Consider the following 21,985-nt stretch of genomic DNA (forward strand, 5'->3'; position numbering starts at 1 on the left):
AAATGTTAACCAGTCATTGATATGAGGAGTCCAAAGAATGTTAAGGAGGTATAATGCCTCATTGGAAGGTTGACATCCATTTATTGATTTCTTCCTCGATTATTAAACAAAACTCATCTAATCATCAGACTATTAAAGAAGTCAACCAAGTTTGTCTGGGATAGCAAATGTCGAAAGAGGTTCAAGTAGCTCAAGCATGTTTTTGCATCACCCCCCATCTTGTGCAAACTGGATACTACCCAACCTATCTTAGTCTACATTGCAGCCACTAAGGATGTCGTCAGTATCGCCCTTGTCTAAGAAATTGATCATGAGCAAAAACCTATATACTTCATACGTAGAACCCTTCCAGGATGCTGAACCCAAATATCAAATGATGGAGAACATGGCTTTCTCTCTTGTTACTACAACAAGAAGATTGTGACCTTACTTCCAATACCTAATACATAAAATTTTGCAGAAAGTGGATCTCGCAGGAAGAATGTTGACGTGGTTTATGAAGTTATTAGAGTTCTTTATCCAGTACGAGCCAAGGGGGACTATAAAGGCCCAATGCTTAGCAAACTTTACTAGTGATTTATAAGGTGACTGTGTATTTGACAACGAGTGGGTGACTTTATACGTAGATGAATTTTCTCATCCAAAGGGGCTAGGAGCCGGTATAGTCCTCTAAGGACTAAATGACGTGCTGATAAAAAAGTCGTTGCATTTCAACTTCAAGACATCAAACAATTAGACTGAGTATGAAGTCATCATAGTCGATCTCATCCTAGGAAAAGAAGTAGGAACAAACAAGATCATATGCCGGAATGATTATCGACTTACTATTGGTAACCTTACTGAAGACTATCAAGTAAATGATGCCCTCTATTGTAGTATTACCACCTCATCAGAAACATGATCGACACCTTTGTCAAGGTGTAGCCTGAGCATATCTTTAGAGGAGACAATATGAGACTCGATGTGCTCTCTAAGTTGACGAGTACTAAAAGAAGGGGTGATACAAGTCGTTACTACAATAAATATTATCGTAACCATCGACGAACAAAATGGACAAGTGCATGCAGGTTAGCATTGAAAAAGCAACATGAATGACACCTTATTTCCACTACCTCAAGACTTGAGGGACACCCGAAAGAAAGGACAAAGGCTGGGTAAGGAAATTCACCTACTACACGCTAATGGGGGATGATCTGTTTAGAATAGGCTATAATGGGCCTTTGTTGAAATGTGTTACTCTAGAGCAAGCCGAGTACATAATATGAAGGACACATGAAGATATTTGTGGGTACCATTTTGGGCGAGAACCGTGGTAGCACGAATCTTGTGAGCCAAATACTTTTAGCCAATTAGGAAGGCATATTATGTTGATTATGTTAAAAAATGCATACCGTGTCAAAAGCATGGAAACATCACACACGACAAACAAGAGGAACTACACCATATCTTCTTCCCATGGCCTTTTGCGAAAAGGGGAATGTATATTCTCGATCCTTTTGTGTCAGGCAAAGGCTAAGTTAAATTCCTACTAGTCTGCATTGATTACTTCATCAAGTGGAAAACTGTTGGGAAGAACATAGTATGTTGGTATGGTGTGCTGCATACTATCATCACCAATAATGGATGATAATTTATAGACAAAGAGATAACCAAGTTTTATATTGGTCTCGACATCAAGCACACTACTAGTTTAGTGGAACACCCCAATGTAACGACCAAGTTGAGGCCACCAACAAAGTCATCTTGGTGGAGTTAAAGAAAAGATTGGATTCAACCAAAGGAAGGTGGCCAAAAGACTTATTAGAAGTATTGTGAGCATATAGGTGCACTCCCTAGTCTTCAACCAAAGAAACACTCTTAAGCTTGATATAGGACACTGATGTCATGATTCCTGTGGAGATTGGAGAGTCATCTTTGCAGTGGTAACAATATGACATGATTCCTGTGGAGATTGGAGAGTCATCTTTGCAGTGGTAACAATATGACGAAGAGTGCAATTACTACAAGAAAATATTGAGTTACCTACATATAGTTATATACAATTTTGGATCCATAGGTAAAATAGGTATTATATACAAATTTTACCTATGGATACTTAAAGTTGAGTTACATACAATATTTTTTGTAGGTAATGCAAAAAATGTTTTCCATTGATTTTCTGGATGTAAAATCCATATGTAGAGTTGGCACATTAGAACGAGAACTTTTGCAAAGGATATTATATATAGATAATAATACAAGATTTGTAAGTAAGTAAGAAAAATTACCAACTGATTTTTGCATACGGATTTGGAAATAGTTAATTATTAAAAATTAGGCTTAATACCTCTTTTGGTCCTTCGAAAGAGGGATAATGTTCAAAGTGGTCCTACCTTTTTAAAAAAGTTGAAAATGGTCTCAGGTTGTGAAAAAACGGGTCAAGTTAATTCTTTTTGCTTACAACATCAAAAATGTAACGGTGCAAGTGTCTCCCTGGACACAACATAATGAAATGTCCAGTTTTTTTCATTGTGTGGCAGTGTGAGGTTAAATGACGTGTAAAATTAAAATTAGAACAAAAAAATTGATTACGTGGCAATGTTTTAGTAAATGTTAAAAAAAGAGGGGTTAGGGTTTGGGTTCCTGCAACTTGGTCACTGAGGTGAGGAATGTGGTTGTGGCGAGATAGGAATGACTTCTTCCTATGGGTGAGATAACATGAACCAAATTTGGGGTTCTTTAATTGATTACAAATTGTATATCTATAATGAATTTTGATCCATTGTTCCCTTGTTCGTGCTTAAGGTTCATAGTCCTTTAGCTCTTATTACAGTGGTTGACAGTGGCTTATGAAAGTGGTACCACTTTCTTGACTTGAAACAGTGGTTTACACAGGTTGAATGATACAAGCAGGAAGCAAACAACAAAAGAATGATTATAGTTTGATTAAAAAAGGAAATTAAAACCCAATAAAGTATTTCCTTTTATAACATATGAAAATCCTGATTACATTTGTTAAGAAACCCTAATTTGGGAAAAGCCCCAATTTTGGAACCCTAAGGAAAATCCCCAATTTTCTAGTGTCCTTCTTCTTTTCTGGTGCCACCGCAGAAGAACCTCAATCAAAAACCCTTATTCGAAATTGGATAAACCCTAAATCGATAAATCTCCAATTTGTTTTTCACATCTCGTTTCTCGTTGGTTCTTCTCTCGCGTGGGTCTCAAAACCCTTAGACATGGCCATTTGCTTTCTGCACCACCATTAAGGCGAGGAAAGTGGTTGTGGCGAGATAGGAATCACAAAACTATACCAAGAAAAACACTAACCTCAGCTACACTCTTGAAATTGCACCTTCAACGAACCACCACGATCCCAATTTCAACACCACTCTCACTAGATTCTTTAAACCCAAACGCGAGTTGATTCTAACTTAAATCTCTTTTCTTTTAACCTTATGTTAAAACATTTCCACATCATTAAATTTAATTTTAAAAATTCAAAATTGACATGTCATTTAACCTCACAGTGTCACACAATGACAAGAACTAGACAAGTCATTATGTTTTGTCCAGGGGGGCATATGCACCGTTACAATTTTTACGCCGTGAGCAAAAAGGATTAACTTGACCTATTTTTTCACAACTTGGGACCGTTTCCAACTTTTTTAAAAAGGTAGGACCACTTTGAACATTTTTCCTCTTTCGAGGGTGATAACAGTTGAAAAACTGTTATTTTCATGCTTAAAGTTGATACTAAAAGCAACCTTTAGACTTAGAAACTAGCTTGAAATCATGCCTTTTGTTTATATTTTCAGAAATAAGAGAGCTGGACAGGTTTATGCTTGATTTAAGTGTTTTTGTGCAGATTTTGAGGTGAATTTGGTGAAAGAAGTGAAGAATAAGAGAGAGGACATTAGAAAAGACAAGAAAGAGTGCAAAAAGGAGAAGTCGAAGGCACCGCTCAGCAGCAAACTACCGCTGAGCGGCACTCAAGAGGTGACGTTGGAACCGCTGAGGGGCAAAATGGCCGCTGAGGGGAAGAAAGAAGACGCGCAATCACCGCTGAGCGGTAAATACCGCTGAGCGGCACTTTTTGGGCTTGGACTTTTGTAATCTTTTGTAACTCTAGATTAGTATATAAGGGCTTGCACGTCCTATAGTTAGCATCTTTGGCAGAAACGAGGCAAACACTCTCTCTTTCACCCCTTTGAAGGAGGATCTTGGATGCTCAGGCTACCTCTTCCACTTTATTGGGTTTATTCTTTCATACTTTCATTGTTATTCATCTAGGTTCACCATGAATATGGTGAACTAAACCTTGTATGTTTGTTGGGGAATCAAAGTAATCTCTTGAAGCTCTCATATATGGATTTGTTGAGTACATCTTTGAATTAAGACATATGCTTTCTTTCATCATTAGTTAGGGTTTTTCCTCTTTGCTCAATGCTTGCATTGTTTAACTCATTCTAATGCATGATTATTGGTTTTGTTGATACGGACACGTACGGGGAAATCTAGATCCGGGGAATTTCTCCCAATATTATACTGACAATATTATATTGGTTGCCTTTAAGCTCCTGCACTCATGAACTAATCATTAGGAATGCTAGGAATTGTATGAACTATTTGATTAGGGAGAAGCCATCTAGAATGGTACATTAGAGAGTGGCATTAACAATGATGATTTGAATGTTGAATTCCTAAAATATATGAGAGTGGATGAGATGAAATTGACCCCCAACAACATATTCATTCATATATTTCCTTGAAAGTGTTTATCTTTTGTCTTTGTCATTGATCAATTCATGCATACATATTTAATTTTCGTCTTTGCATATTAAACTTCAATTATTGTGTTCTTAAGTCTTAGCTAATCAACAAATCACATAACTAAACTAGGCCGTGAGTCCTTTGGGAGAACGATACTTGGTCTTACCAAGTTTATTACTTGAAACGATTCGGTCATACTTGCCGATTGTGAAACAAGTTTGTGACATCATATTTTGGTGCTTACAAATTTGTCCATCAGAGGGACCAAAAGAGGTATTAAGCCTAAAAATTGAAACTAAAGTTTAACGCTCTTCACTCTCTTAAAATTTTTGCACTCGTGCTCACTCACTCGAAATGGAAAAAGAAGCTCACTCTCGAAAATAAAAAGGTCACCCCCTCAAATCTTAGAGAAGAAGAAGAAGATCTTGCACTTATATCCAGCCTAATCTTCGTTGATTCTCTAACGTGCACACCTAAAAAAAAACCATTGTTTCAATGATGACGTCAAAACCCTAGCCTCCACCACGTTGCCTTCTCTCCTCTCCATTGGTTCGTTTGTTGCCTCCTTCTTCACATGAAGAACCACCTCCACTCGAGCTTGGTGCAGGTTTCTTGACTTTTGGAGCTTTCATCTCGGGACCATGGAACCCTTGTCGCTACGTCACAAAACTCTCATCTCGCGACCACCACCGTGTCTTCTCGCCTTTAGTGAGGCTTTCGAAGGTTAGGATAGACTCCCAAATTGAAGAAGGTATAAAACCCTAGATCCTATAACTCAAGCATGAATGATTTATTTTGTACTTAAACCCTATATTCTCTTCTTTATTCATCTTTACGAGCCTTAAGCCTCAATAATGAGTTGCAATTGCACACTACCATTCGGCCAAAGTAATTGTCGTTAATGCTGGTCATGATCGAAGCGTTCGTTTTCATTAGTCATGGTTCTTTGTCCTCCACCTTCTTCATGAGAGACTTGAGGGGTTTCTCTCATTTTCCCTTCAATATCACCTCCTCTCTTCATTCCTTTGCTTCTACTTTGTTTTGTAAGGTGTGAATTGGGGATGATATTCTTTGGGTTGATGGTTGTGGATTGGTTTTGTGTGTGCAAGAAAAATTGAAAGTGATGATGGTGTTAGGAATTGTTAAGATGGCTATGAAAAAGAAAATGGGTTGAGGCATTGCGAATATCGACAACATAGATAAACATTATAGCGGTTATAAAAGCTCGACATCTTAGCATACAACTTGACTAGCATCATAAGAGCTTGACTGCCAGTATGATAGCTAGACAGTTAGCTAGGAAGCTTGGTTAGCATTATAACCAGCTCAACATGCATCATGGAAGCTCAACAGGCAGCATGAGAGCTTAGTTTGTAGTATAACCAACTCAACAAACAACATGGAAGCTCGACAGACAACATGAGAACTCGACATGCATTATTTCTATATTTTAAAACGAGGAAACTAAAGTTGGACTTATCCATGAACCCATGTTTTAAGCTCTCAGGGAGATTGTCATCATAATGTTTGGATTTTTAACATTATTAAACCTATTGTATGTTTAAATCATTTACTTCAATGATTGATTATTAGATATTATATAAATTCTCTACAATGCATTAATATTATGAACTTTTATGATAAACTTCAATGTCCATGATTGCATAAGCGTTGTAGAAAAAAACATTGTTATTAAAGCTAACAAACATGTTACCTATGAATTTATCCGTAAGTAATGTTAGCCACGACTAATTTACCTACATATTTTTTGTCCGTAGGTAAAACTACTTTACCTACAAATTTTGTGACTTACCTACAAATATTTACAGTAAGCAATAATGATTTTTCTTGTAGTGAATCAAAATTGTTTTGGTACTAGCCTAGACTTGCTAGTCAAAACGAGAAAAGGCTCAAATATGTGAGACAACTACAAAGCAGAAGGTGGCTAGAAGATATAACTCCTAGTTGAAACCTAGGAGCTTTAGAAGGGGTGACCTAGTATGGAAAATGACCAACAATGCCAGAAAAAGTGACAACAAGTTCTTTGTTAATTAGGAAGGGCCACTTCACATAGTTGAAGATGTTAGCAAGGGTGCCTATAAGCTAGATTATTGTTCAGGATTGCCTGTACCCAATACTTGAAATGTAACCCATTTTAAATTTTACTTTAGCTAGAAACTTGTAGATAAATGACTAAGTGTAACTCTAAGTGTACTATTTCCTTACTCGGTCTTTTTCTCTAAGGAGGGTTTTGGTCATGAATGCTTTAATAAGGCACTTGATCAATAAAATAAAGAGTTTTCTACCTTCATGATTAGACTACCTTACATTCTCAATATTTTACAGGTAGTCAAGAAGTTCCCTACTGCCTAACTAGGTATTGTTGGTTGAATCTTTCATGTTGTTACCTGTCGCATACATAGGCGGTCTTGATTGAATCTTTCATGTAGTTCCCTGCCACCTACTTAGGCAATCCTGGTTAAACCTTTAACACAATATCCCAAGTTTAAAACTATCCAATTTGGCATGAAAATTTCATGACAATAAGGAACACACTTCTCAATCTTACATATATCTGCTATCCCATTCAGTTTAGAGAAATTACAAGTTATGAAAATCAACCAAAGTAGACAAAAGGATGGCAAAAAATGTTGTTCAAAAAGTGTTGTTCATTTGTGTTAATCCATGATGGACAATGTTTATACGACTTTCGGTCTTAATATATTCGGTCGTAAAGAAAGAGAGACAAACAACAAACTACCAAAAAAATACAATTTTTATCATCTACTAGTCGACTCCATCTTCAGGGTCGAAAATCTCCTCATCTTCCTTCACGGGATCAACAAAAACAGAGGAGCTTACTCTAGCACTCTCTTCTCCGAATGCATCATCATCAATGACATCTTCAACTATAGTCATCTTATCTGCTCTGGCAGTCGTTATCTCATCAACATCCATCATACGAACCTCGAAAATGTCTTTATCACGTCAAATCTTACATCCTTAGAAGAAACCTCTTAATATAAGAACTTTATCTACCTAATTGCCATATTGAAGTCGTTGTTGATATGCTCAGTTATTATAAACTTTGGCAAAACAACCATGTTGGCCTTTGCCCGGGCCTCCTTCTCATCAACAATTTCCTTTTTCAAAACATCGTTTTCCATCTTCAGCTCCTTTTCTTTATTTATAGCTTTCTTCTTAGAATCTATTTGTTTTCCAAGGTTTTAACTGCTTTACGTTCTTCTTAAGGGGCCTTTTTTCCTCAACCCATGCATTTTTATTGTCCTCATAACTCTTTTGCAGATTGGCAAACTCGGTCATTTTAATCTTCTTCTTGTCGACCAACTCCTTTTATAGCAAGTTAGATACTTTGCAGCCAAACACCAAAGATCGACTTAGGAATTCTAAAAGTGCACATATCAATATGGTTGACTCAATCTCTTTAATCACCTTCAACTCATTTTCCTTCAGTTTTATCTACACCCATTTGCACATAGTAATAAAGGGACCTTCCTACCGCCCAATTTGGCAGGCTTGCTCCCAGAACCAGAGCTACCACATATGGCAAGGAGCTCAATCCTTAACTTCTTCCAATCCTTGTAGACACCTTGTTACTTGGACAACACCATCCTCTTTTTATTGCTCTATGGCTGATGAGTGTCCCCCACCAGACCTCTTAGGTTGGGGACCGAGGCCTCTCTAAGCTTTCTCACCTCCTCGACCAGTTGGTTCCTCAATTTACAAAAACATATCTTAATTCATCCCTACCTTAACAAACACCACAAAATTTTCATATCAGCTTAGAATTATCAAGTTACATAAAATTTTTGCCTTACCTTGCAAATCAATTACTAGTTGGGTGAACAAATACACCCTAATAATGTTTTTTATAGGTAATTTACAAGGAAACTTCTATAGGATTCGAACAACCCTCCTATCTTTTTTGAAAAAATGTCCTTATGTCACTCCTTATACCTAAAAGGGTTGTTTGTCCAGTAAAATGAAAACTTTGGCTTGTCATCTTCATCATAAAAGTGTGATCGGGCCAGCCAGGTTCACTATCACTAGGGGTGGCAATGCGATACGAGTTAGCCTATAGGTCCGCAATGAAAGCGCGGGACGAGTTGGGGTTTCGATCCCGCTAACCCACATAAGATTGACCCGCATTTACAAACATATACAAATATCTAGTAATACCAACATATATAAATGAACTTGGAATCGGTTTTGGACATACGAGAATCGATTCCCAAACACATGCAAGCTTCAAGGAATCAATTTCAACCATTTAAAGAGTTAGTTCCAAAAAACCAAGAACTGATTTCCCAACATTCCAACGTCCACACAAGCCTATTTTTCACCTAAAACCTCGCGTGTTTGGTAGCTCCATACATTCCACAACTACCATGACGCTGCCATGACTACCATGGACGTGTAACACCTTTCTTTTATGTGAACAGGCTTCTTAACGTGAACGAGTTCAAGAACGTTATTATAAAAACACATTCAATACCCTTTAATCTTCTTGCTTCAAGTAAAATTGGATCAAGCCATCATCCCACTAATTTACATTCTCAAATAAGCACAAATGAACACAAACCGTTTTTATATATCCATACTCTCTAATCCTTCTACGTAGAAAATTATCTTAAAGATAGTCTAAAAAAAAATTAATAATTTAAAATTGTATTTAATTTCAATTAGATAGTAATATACTTGTATATATCGAATTATAGGTTGAATCTTTAACATTTTATGGAGAATAATTGATGCTTTCATACTTCAATCACATAAAAAAAAACACAAATATTCTAAATAAGAATAAACTAATGATAATCCTCATGGCCGTAAGTTGCAAATCCAATTCCAGTTGAGTTAAAAGCTAACCGTGGTTAAGTTATGTGGGTCCCAGTGTGTTATAAAAAAGTGTATATAGATGAAGAATAAAAGGAAAATAAAAAAGGAAAAAAAAGTATTAACCAGCTAAACACGGGGGTTCCATTTTCTGAGTAGTAAATTGGGGGAAATTAGATTCTTCACAGTTGTTGAGGGCTTTGACAGATGGGTCATTGTACATGGTGACGGTCTTCTCAGATTCAAATTCCTGAAACGTCACACCCCTCTACTCTCTCCTCACATCGCCAATCAGGTAATTTCACTCACACCTCACTCCTCTTCTTCCTCACTGCGCCAACGCCTCACCGCTTTTTTCTCCGCTTTTCAATTCCCCTAGATTCGCCACGCCCGACCTTCCACCTAGGGTTTCCACCTCAAATTCCAGATTTTCTCCTCCGTCAATTTCGACCGTTGCCTCCTCTTTTCAAATGCGCTGCTCCTGTAGATCCGTGGCGGGATTCGCTTCACTTTGAATTTCCTTCTCCCAAAAAACAAATACAGGTTCGCCTCCCAACATTTTCCCCTCTCTTCTTTTACCTCCTCCTTTTACTTCTTCCACTTCTTAAGTCTTCGCGTCAGTTTCACTTCTTAATTTTCCGTATTTTCTCGAGTTCCGTGACTTTCGCGTTTTAATTCCATTTCTCGGGGGTTTTGGGATGGACTTGATGCTTCCAATTTTTACTTGTAAATTTTACTTGTGATTTCTTCATGCTGGGTACACAATTTGTGAAACGCGGTATTGGTTTTTCCCTGTCTTTGTTTGAAGTGGGAAATCAGATAAGGTAATTCTCAGTTATTCGTTGTGTTGTGTTGAGTTTGCAAATGAATGGCTCCTTGGTGGAAGGGATTGGCCTTCCTCTTGTAGGTGCGATGGGACCGGAACTGGAACGGCAGCTGTTAGTTTAGGTTTTGGTTGGGTTAACTAGTAATATTTTATATGATTTGTGGCCGTTTGTAGTTCGCTTTCGTGTAGATCTGTCCCCATCTTCGTTTTTTAGAACTGGAAAAACTATTTAGAATATTATAAACTAAGACCTGCTGACGAGTGTGTTGAGTTCGGTCTAAATTTCAGTGTCAGTGAACAACTTAGAATGACGGAGAACCAAGTTTCGAAAATTTATTTTGGTTACACTTGGACGGATTCTGTTTAAGTGTTTGAGTTGGATTTTTTTTTTGTCTATGTGGGTTGTCTTGTTGCCATATAAGATAAACAAATGCCTAGTAGCTGAAGTCCACTACATGAATCGCATGACACCATTTGGCTCAATTCAAGACCCGATCCTTTGATATGTTTTTCACACGAGATTCCTTTTAACAACTTCCTCCAATGTTCTTTGTCGTCTCCCTCTTCCCATTTTCATGCGATTGTAAGCCATGCATTTTACCCTCCTCATCTCTATGATTTCTGCTTTTGGCCTAACTACCGTAACCAACTTAGTATCATATTTTCCTCTGTTGGTGTCGCACTAATATGTCTAACACATTACCTTCTCTGCTCTTCAATTTAGGCTACTTGATTACTTAATCGGGCTTTGTAACTGTATCAGTCACTACCATGTATGTTTTATGATATCCTCGCTTAATGTTGTAAGTGAGGAAAATACAATTATCCAGTTTCTTGATACCCAATTACCCAGGACTGCCCGATAGTAAACAAATGTTGACATTAGCAAATGTTACTCCCACATAATTTCTTTCAATCCATTAAATCACACTGTAATATTGGCGTGTTTAGTCAATAGGCCTGATCAGTGAATATGTCCATACCTGTGAATATTAGGATTTAAGGTACAAGCAAGAGACGAGTCTTATCATTCTTATTTCTTCTTTGAATTTATGTTGACCTACTAAATAATCTTATAATTTTCCCTAGACATTAATGACACTTAGGTTGTTCCATACAGATGATGATAAAGGTTTCCTATGCAGTGCAATGTAACTGATCACACGTCTAATTATTTAAAACGGAAACTCTTTATAAAATGTTGACACTATAAACTTCAGCTTTTGTCATTAATAGTTTTGAATATGTATTTTTCATCTGTACTTTGAAGAGTTGGTTTACTTATAATTGTTGCCTACGCACACTAAAATCTTAAGAAATTTAGTCATTGTTTTTCAATTTCTCTCTCCATTGGTTCAGGTACATGGTTGAGGAGCTTCCTCAAGCAGAGGAGGCCTGATATAAAATCCAGTAGTCGTGTTCAATCTCTCTGCCTCTTAATTACCTGAGGAAGTAACTTACGGATAATTAAGACTACTGGATAATGGAGTGCAACAAAGATGAGGCAGTTCGGGCCAAAGAAATAGCAGAGAGGAAATTTTCAGAAAGGGAATATGTTGGTGCAAAGAAATTTGCTCTCAAGGCTCAAAATCTGTATCCTGATTTGGAGGATATTACCCAGCTCTTGACAACAATTGATATTTATATATCTGCTGACAATAAAGTAAGCGGAGAAATGGATTGGTATGGTATACTTGGAGTGAGTCCCTTTGCTGATGAGGAGACTGTCAGGAAGCAATACAGGAAGCTGGCTCTCACCCTTCACCCTGACAAAAACAAGTCTTTGGGTGCAGAGGGTGCATTTAAGTTGGTTTCAGAGGCATGGAGTTTGTTATCAGATAAGACCAAGAGACTCGAATATAACCAGAAGAGGAGTTTGAAAGGATTCCAGCATAATACTTCCAACCATGTTGGATCTAAATCAGATGCACCCAGTTCAAATGGTTTTTACAATTTAAAGAAGAATGTAACTTCAAATGTCAGGACTGGAAATAATAATGGTCGGGCACCTTCAACTGCAGTTCCTCCTCCACATAAAAAAGCTGATACCTTTTGGACGATCTGCAATCGGTGCAGGACACATTATGAATATCTCAGGATTTATTTGAATCACACCCTTTTATGTCCAAACTGTAATGAAGCTTTTGTTGCTGTAGAGAGGGGTCCACCACCAAATGTTTTTAAGCCACCAAATTGGTCTTCTCATCAACAACGACATCAAAATTCTCAACACCATGCTGGAAGTAATAATACAAACTTTCAGTGGGGTTCTCACAATAGAATGGCTGGTTTTGGTAGCACAGATGGATCAACATCTGTTGCAGCTCAAGCTGCAAGTGTTGTGCAACAGGCAAGTGAGAAAGTAAGGAGAGAGGGTTCCTTTCACAAAGCTGAAAAACCTATGAAAAAAAGAAGGACGGATGATATTCGAGTTAATGGCTATCAAGGATACATGGCTAATCATATGACCGGGGGACATGGAGCAGCTGGCTTGGGAAGCTTTTCTGAATCAGGAAAGGCTAACTTGGAAGCAGAAAGGAATTATGGTTTTTCAGGTCTGCCTGGCAAGCATTACAGCACAAGGGAATTGTCAATGTTTGAATTACGAAACATGTTGATGGACAAGTCACGCAATGTAATTCGTAAGAAACTTCAAGAATGGAAATCAATGGCTGAAGCTAAGATTAACAGGGATAAAGAAAATAAGAGACAGAAAAGCACATTAACAACTGGTTCAGAAAAGCTGAGAGAGCCTGCTGTCAATGGTAACAGGCATCCAAACATTGATTCTTTCCCTGTCAGAAGTGACCAAGCTTATGTTACCATCAATGTTCCAGACCCTGATTTTCATAACTTTGATTTGGACAGAGATGAAAGTTCCTTTGCCGAGGACCAGGTGTGGGCTGCGTACGACGATGATGATGGAATGCCTCGATATTACGCTAGAATTCACAAGGTGATCTCTATAAAGCCATTTAAAATGAGGATCAGTTGGCTTAATTCTCGAAGCAACAGCGAATTGGGCCCAATAGATTGGGTGGGCTCTGGTTTTTATAAGACTTGTGGGGATTTCAGAACTGGCAAGCACGAAATATCTGAATCATTAAATTCTTTCTCTCACAAGGTTAGGTGGACAAAAGGCACGAGAGGTGTTGTTCGCATCTTTCCTGGAAAGGGGGAAGTCTGGGCTCTTTACAGGAACTGGTCTCCTGATTGGAATGAACATACCCCAGATGAAGTGATACACAAGTATGATATGGTGGAGGTGCTCGAAGATTTCAATGAAGAACAGGGCATATTAGTTACCCCTCTAGTTAAGGTAATTGGTTTTAGGACTGTGTTTCAAAGGCATGCAGACCGTGATCAGGAGAAGAGGATTCTTAAAGAGGAAATGTTTCGATTCTCTCATCAGGTTCCTAATTGCTTGTTGACTGGCCAAGAAGCTCAGAATGCTCCAAAGGGTTGTCGAGAGTTGGATCCAGCCGCTACTCCTTTAGACCTCCTTCAGATAACCACAGAAGCTAATGAGACATCAGATAATGCATAGGATCTATGGGGAAGAAATGAGGCTCGCTTCACCTGCTGTGAAATGGGACAGAGAATGCATAAAAACCTTGTAGAGCAGAAATGTTAAACGAGGGTAGTAAACAGAAAAAAAAAAGAATGCAAAGGATAGAAATGTTTGTGTGACTGATGATGCAATAGGCTTGAGAAATCAAAATGAAGATTGATGAAAATACAGTCTTTCACGACTCTTTCATTTTGTAAGGCCTGACAAAGATATTTTATAGTAAACTTTTGGTGTTACATATGGGTCGAAGGGATCCACAGCTTTTCGGTTTTTGTTGTATAATTTCCAGACATGGCAGTTATCATTCATCGTTCTGCAAGCAAAATGAATAGACTAGTTCTGGCATTTCATGTCGTCCTATGCCTGGTGCTTTACTCTTCCAGTTTATGGACGTGCATGTTCTGTCTTGTGTGATAAACTCGTGAGTTTTAATTACATCTGATTCATTTCCTAATTGTAGTGTTATATCCAATACAAATAGTGTTTTAGCTATTATCTGTTTAACGCTGCATTCTCTTTTATTTGTAACTCACTTGATTAAAATTATAACTATATACCCTTGGTACCCTTGATCTGTTTATGCTAATGGGTAGGGGCTTTTTGCGCTCTGATTTTATCTGTGGGCTTGTATGAAAATCAAATTCAATTCGTTAACCAAAATTGAAAGTTTTAGTATAAAATAGATATAGTAATGTTTTATATAAAACAAACTGAAAATTGTCATTGAATGTGTACCGGTCACTGTTTACTTATTTATTTTTTAAAATATTGTTTCTAAATCATATTTTTTTACTCTCCAGTCATTTTTTTTTCTTTCTAAAATGTCAATATTTTCGAGTTAAGCAGACGTATTAAGAAGTATTTTGAAAACATTTTTTTTCTATAATTCAGCACTATTAATATATATTTTTTTTGTCTGTAGTATTAAAATTCGGGTGTTGTAGTATTAAAATTTTAATTACAAAAATAACTTTTTTTTTTACTTTTAATCCTATTTATTTACTTTAAACTCAAACCTTGTCTTTCTACCCATTTTTACTTTTCACTCAGCTCCACCACCCAACTCTCCTTATCTCTCTTTTCACATTCCCACCCTCCAAATTTCACCGCATTCATTTGTTTTAATTACAAAAATATTAATATAATAAAATTATATATTTCATATAATTAAACTAATAAATAATTTTTTATATAATTATAAAATTATTAAAGAATACAAAAGCCATATATAAAAAATATATATTATACAAAAACATTAAAACAAAAAACTAATTATATATAACTGTAAAATACAAAAAAAAATATAAATATAAACTAATAACAATAAATATCTTCAAAAATACATTATTAAAATACATCAAAATATATTCAAAAATAATACATCAAAACATATAAATTACATTATTAAAATATCTCCAAAACTAATATAAAAAAATAAACTAATAAAAATAAACTGGAAAATAAACATGTAGCTTTAAACGAATGGATGTTGAGGGATGCTCATCTGTTTAAAGATTATACGTTTATTTTTTTAGGGTTTATTACGCACCTTCACGACGGATCCTTCAAGCACCACCACACCACCACCACACACCGATTTTGGCACGGTTGATCAATTGCTTCTACCACACACTTGCAATCTCTCACTAAACACACTAGCTAATGAAAGTCCACCACCCTCTGAGACCACAATTAAAGAATGAGAGGAAGAAGTGCAACGTGAAAAAGAGGAAGAAGAGCACAATGAAACAATGAGGGGACAAACGATAAAGAGAAAGAAGAGTTGTCGCTGCATACATGTAGAGGATTGGAGTGGGTAGAGGTTAAAAAATATTAACCCTAAAATTTTACTAAGGGTAAAATAGGAATGGAAAAATAAAGAGAGGGGTAAAACAGGAATGAGATGGTGAAGGGAGTAAGGGGTGGTGGTGGAGGGAACAACACCCTTAAAATTCAATCGTGAAATTAAATTCTTCAACAATGGGTTTGTTCAAATCCATGGGCTTGGTTCTCATCATAAACAATTAACATTGCTTTTTCGTTTAAGTCATGTGGCCAATGAATTTCGAGACTTATAAGTTTGTAATTGATTTGATTTAATTTTATGATATTTGATTTTAAAATTTTAGCTGAATTTTGTATTCAAGAATTTTGTTGACCTTTAATTCAAAGTTCATCTTTATATTTAGTGCACTTTGTTATTGTGTTCTTTGTTTAGGCTATAACTTCTACTTTGACGATGTTCTGGAGTGTTTAGAAATAATTAACGAAAGTTTTGCACTTTTCATAAAGGGAACTTAAGCAATTAGCACTGTGCTGCATTTTGTTTGGCAAGAAGTTAGTTCAGGAATTGCTCGCGAGGTGAAGTATCTGATGATAACGTTGTGTTGGTGTTACCTTTGGGATGTCACTAATGGATGGATAGTGCTTTGCTTCCAACATTCTTCTAATCTTTCAAAGCGTTTCCTAGTACACATCCAAAGGTTTTTTCACCCTAAACATCTTCTAACCAAAGCGTAAGTTCTACAAACAAAAATTGATGGAAAAAGATATGAAACTAAGAAACTATTAGAATAAAGGGTAGAGAAGTAAAAACCCACTCTCAGATATTAACTCCCTTAAATGTAATGTGTGCACGTGTTGGTGAGAGAAACCAAAACTCATAAAGAGAAGTCGAGAAACAGAGAGAGAATGGAGCACTCGAAGCTATGCTAGGGTTTCGGCCCTCTTCAACAGTCTGCCACCACTACACATGGCGGAGGACCACCACACTCAAAATCAGACCGATCAAAAGGTTGCAAATGCTCTTAGGTAAACTGTATAACTCTTCAAAATTTTATTATCCTTTAAATGAATGATACAAAGTCTATTTATACACAAAGCACACGCAGTAACAGAATACACTTCTGTTTTGTTTATTTTTAACACTCCTCCTAAACAAAACGGCAAAGATAACATGATTCTCAAGAAAACCAAAATTTTCAACCCTTTTCACCGATTGATCGGTGAAAGCTTCAATTTTTCCACTCCGATCTGCTTTCTAAGTTTTAGAAAGTGTTCCCCTTTCAGTGCTTTGGTGAGAATGTCTGCAATCTGGTCTTCAGATCTGCAGAACACCACCTCTAGCTTCTTCTTGCTGACTTGCTCTCTGATAAAATGAAATCGTGTCTCAATGTGCTTGCTCCTGCCATGAGATGTGGGATGCTTAGTCAGGTCAATGGCTGACTTGTTGTCAACAAGCAGTCTGACCTTCCCTCTCCCTTCAATCTTTAACTCCTTCATCAGTGAGTCAAGCCAGGCTGCCTGACAAGTGGCTTCACATGCCGCAATGTACTCTGCTTCACATGAAGACAGAGCTACAACAGGTTCCTTTGTAGAACTCCAAGAAATAGGTGCCCCATCAAAGTAGAAAACATACCCTGCTGTACTCTTCCTATCACCCTTGTCTCCACAGCAATCCGAGTCTGAGTAAGCAATTACTCTTACCTCTCCTCCTGATCCATGTTTAGGTAGCAAAATTCCATATTCAGTGGTACCTTTTAGATACCTTAGAATCCTTTTTACAGCATTCAGATGAGACACTCTAGGATTTTGCATGAATCTGCTGACCAAACCCACACTGTAGCTAATATCAGGCCTTGTATTGCACAAGTACCTTAGGCTCCCAACCATTCTTCTATACTCAGTAGGGTCAACAACTTCTTCCTCGGGATCTTTCTCAAGTTTTATGCCAACTTCTGCTGGAGTAATAGCAGAGTTGCATTGGTACATGTTAAACTTAGTTAACATGTCTTTAACATATCTAGACTGATGCATCATCATACCTGTATCAGTTGTAGTGAACTCAATCCCAAGAAAGTAACTAAGTTTACCCAAGTCACTCATCTCAAACTCCTGTAGCATCTGGGCTTTGAACTTGTCAATCTTTTCATCACTGCTGCCCGTAACCAACATATCATCTACATATAGACACACAATTACCATATCTATCCTGTCATTCTTCTCATAACACTGAACATATACTCCATGTTTAGACACACATTTTTCAAAGCCAATGCTGCTCATGAATCCATCTATCTTCTGGTTCCAGGCCCTTAGAGCCTGCTTGAGCCCATATAAGGCCTTCTTTAACTTGTACACCTTGTCAATGTGCTTCTTTACTTCAAAACCTTGAGGTTGAACCACATAAACTTCCTCTTCCAGGTCTCCATTCAAAAAAGCAGACTTTACATCTAATTGATGTAAAGCCCAGTTGTTTTGTACAGCCACTGAAACTACCAGTCTCACTGTCTCCAGTCTGGCCACAGGTGCAAACACCTCTCCATAATCAATTCCAACTTGCTGCAAAAATCCTTTAACCACCAATTTGGCTTTGTATCTAGTCACAACCCCTTGAGGATTTATTTTAGACTTATAAATCCATTTTAGAGCTATGGGTCTCTTGTTAGGAGGTAATTCAGTCAGTTCCCAAGTTTGGTTCTTCACAATTGACCCAATTTCCTCCTGCATAGCCCTGTTCCATCTCTCATCCTTCACTGCCTACTCAAAATTAACAGGTTCAGCTTCTGCTATTAAGGCAAAGTGAACAAAGTTACCTTATGATGAGATTGTTGCATCATATGATAGGTCATAGGCTCTCAAATGGGTTGGTAATTGAGTAACCCGAGAAGACCTCCTAACACTCTCCTTCCTCCTGCAAGCCTCTGGTTCTACTGCAGGTTCACTTTCCAACTCAATGGTTGGGTTTTCTTTTTCTGTAACTTTCCACTGCCACTCTCCTGTTTCATCAACTTTCACATCCCTGCTGACTGAAGCAGTACCTGTTGCAGGATCATACAATTTGTATCCTCCTGTAACATGATACCCAATCATCACTAATGGAATTCCTCTATCATCCAGTTTTTTTCTCAACTGTTCTGGAACATGTTTGTAGCATAGGGACCCAAACACTTTCAGATGCTTCACATCTGGCTTCACTCCTGACCAAGCTTCCTCTGGTGTGACATCATTAAGTCTCTTTGTTGGAGACAAATTTAATACATAAGTGGCTGTCAACACAGCCTCACCCCATAAGAAACTAGGTAGCCCCTTACTTTTCAACATGCACCTTACCATGTTTAAAATTGTTCTATTTTTCCTCTCGCTGCCCCATTGTGTTGAGGCGTGTAGGAAGGAGTAACCTCATGAACAATTCCTTCTTTTCCACAATAATCTCTGAAATCAGTGGAGATATATTCTCCTCCTCCATCTGTTCTCAGTGTTTTCAATTTACTCCCACTCTGCCTTTCAACCATATTCTTGAACTGCTGAAAATGTTGCAACACTTCCCCTTTTCTCTTTAAGAGATAAACCCAACATTTTCTGGTCCAGTCATCTAAAAATAGTAGAAAGTACCTGCTGCCACCAGGTGTCTCTACTTGCATAGGGCCACAAACATCCGATTACACTACCCCTATTTTCTCTGCAGACTTCTGGGGTAAAAACCTTTGAAAACTGCCACGAGTTTGCTTGCATTGGACACATTCCCTGCACACAGTTCTTGGAATATCTACCTTTGATAAGCCAGTCACCAAATTCTTCTGACTTAGCATTGATAGATCTTTGAAATTCAAATGTCCAAATCTTAGATGCCACAGCCACTCATTTTCCTCTTCTGCTGCAGTAAAACAGTGATGGTTTACTGCCTCCATCACCAATTTAAATGTTCTGTTTTGGGATAGTTCAGCCTGTATAACCTTTTTTCCCTCTTGATTGAAGATGCTCAGGCCATTGTTCTCCATCTTCATCACATAGCCCTTTTGAAGTAGTTGTCCAAGACTAAGTAAATTAGTCTTTAACCCAGGTACATACAGTACCTCTTCAATAATCACTTCTCTACCATCTTCACCCCTCAAAGTTATTCTGCCAGAGCATTCTGCTTCCAAACTGCTGTTATCAGCAAATTTGATCTTTCCATTCTTCACTCTCTGCACTCTCACAAACCAGTTTTTTCTCCCAGTCATGTGAGTTGAACAGCCAGAGTCAAGGTACCACACAATGCTTTCTGGTTGTTTCTCATCATCATAGGCCATCAAAATCACTGCCTCTGAATCTGATTCTTCTTGGACCAGATTAACCCTTTTAGGTTTATTCTTGGCCCCTTCACCTTTCCAGCACTCCTTTGCATAGTGACCCAGCTTCTGGTAGTTATAGCATTTCACCTTTTTCTTATCAAACTTCCATTCTCCATCAACATTCTTGGTTTTCTTTTCTTTTCCAGATTCAATGAACTCTTCTCCTTGCTGGTCCAGAGAATCTTTTCCTTTCTTACCTCCTTTTTCGCCTTTCTTGAAACCCTTTTTACCTCTCCGTTGTGATCTGGCCTGCAGGGCCTGCTCCTGACATTGCCTGTGTTCATTGAGACATAACTCATGAGCCTCCAGTGAATGCAACAGCTCCTCACTGTCAATATCCTCTCTTCTCCAAGTTTCTTCAATGGCAGTAACAACAGAGTCAAATCTGGGAGTTAGGGTTCTCAGAACTTTATCTACAATGTACTCATCTGTTACCTTTTCACCACAAGCTCTCATTTTATTCACTAACTCCTGCACTTTATCAAAATACTCAGCCACGGTTTCACTTTCCTCCATGATCAGAGTTTCAAATTTCCTCCTTAAAGCTTGCAGTTTAACCTTTGAATTTTTGTCTCCATCACCGTAGGTTTTCATCAGCATTCCCCAAATCTCCTTTGCAGTGGTTGCATTAGAGATTTTGTTGAAAATTTTCTGACTTACACATTGATACATTAAGAACCTGGCCTTGCTGTCTAGTTTCTCCAGCATCTTGTGTTCTTTCTTCTGTTCTTGGGTTGCCTTTTCACTCAACACAAGCACTCCATCTTCAATGATTTCCAACACATCCTGAAAGCCAAACACAACCCACATCTTGATCCGCCAATCTGCAAAATGCTTGCCATCAAACACGGGTAGTGACCCCTGAATTCCACCTATTCCAGCTATCCTTTCTTGATACACTCTTTCTGAATCTTTTATCTATACCCAGTCAAAGAAACCACCTTTTCTGCACTTCTGGATACACACACCTCCAGAATCCAGTACTCACTTTCCACACACCTCAGGACAACAACCTAAGCTCTGATACCATATTAGAATAAAGGGTAGAGAAGTAAAAACCCACTCTCAGATATTAATTCCCTTAAATGTAATGTGTGCACGTGTTGGTGAGAGAAACCAAAACTCAGAAAGAGAAGTCGAGAAACAGAGAGAGAATGGAGCACTCGAAGCTATGCTAGGGTTTCGGCCCTCTTCAACAGTCTGCCACCACTACACACGGCGGAGGACCACCACACTCAGAATCAGACCGATCAAAAGGTTGCAAATGCTCTCAGGTAAACTGTATAACTCTTCAAAATTTTATTATCCTTTAAATGAATGATACAAAGTCTATTTATACACAAAGCACACACAGTAACAGAATACACTTCTGTTTTGTTTATTTTTAACAGAAACAAAAGGAGAACGTATATTATATGTTCAAGACGTAAGTTATATTGAAATAACATTGCTATGGTAAATCATAAGTGACATTATCGAGATTTTGAATATAGATTTGCGGATAAGTGAGTCGTGACTTTAAGAACACTTGGAATGAAATTATTTGTAGTTTAAAGATAGAGATTCTAATGCAAAATATTTTTTTTGACACTTAAGAATTTAGAATTTATTTGAATATAGTGAATATGAATGAGTAATTATGAAGTGAGTATTATTTGAGAAATAATAATTGTTTCTGTGTAATAGTTGAGGCCAAGATGTCAACCTGATGAGTCACTTCTTCTCCCTCTAGCAGTGTAATTATCTTCATGTCTTCCTCCTCAGCAGAACTCTTTGGAGAAAAATGGGTTGGGTACCTGCGAAGGCACTCCGACGCTCAAGTCAGAAAAGGGGAACTATAGAACCCTTTCAGTTCAATGATGGAAGAAA

The 21,985-nt window shown here is 37.6% G+C and overlaps 1 protein-coding gene across 2 annotated transcripts; it reads left to right on the plus strand.

Annotated features, from left to right (window-relative positions):
- The first annotated feature begins 9,732 nt into the window (after window positions 1–9,732).
- LOC124821663 (DnaJ heat shock amino-terminal domain protein) lies at window positions 9,733–14,457 on the plus strand. 2 transcript variants are annotated; one of them, XM_047293584.2, is made up of 3 exons: window positions 9,733–9,901; window positions 9,986–10,149; window positions 11,792–14,457. In XM_047293584.2, exon 3 carries the CDS (start codon window positions 11,916–11,918, stop codon window positions 13,977–13,979), a length of 2,064 nt encoding a protein of 687 aa, XP_047149540.2. In that variant the 5' UTR covers window positions 9,733–9,901; window positions 9,986–10,149; window positions 11,792–11,915; the 3' UTR covers window positions 13,980–14,457. The 2 variants fall into 2 exon arrangements, with proteins under 2 accessions (XP_047149540.2, XP_047149542.2); XM_047293586.2 differs by lacking the exon at window positions 9,986–10,149.
- Window positions 14,458–21,985: the final 7,528 nt, after the last annotated feature.

This window comes from Vigna umbellata, chromosome 2, assembly GCF_029865625.1.
Source record: "Vigna umbellata cultivar VRB3 chromosome 2, Vumbellata_1.0, whole genome shotgun sequence".
NCBI classification, from domain to species: Eukaryota; Viridiplantae; Streptophyta; class Magnoliopsida; order Fabales; family Fabaceae; genus Vigna; species Vigna umbellata.

Coding starts and splice junctions, on each gene's coding strand:
- LOC124821663 (XM_047293584.2), top strand. CDS start 11,916: ATGGAGTGCAACAAAGATGAGGCAGTTCGGGCCAAAGAAATAGCAGAG.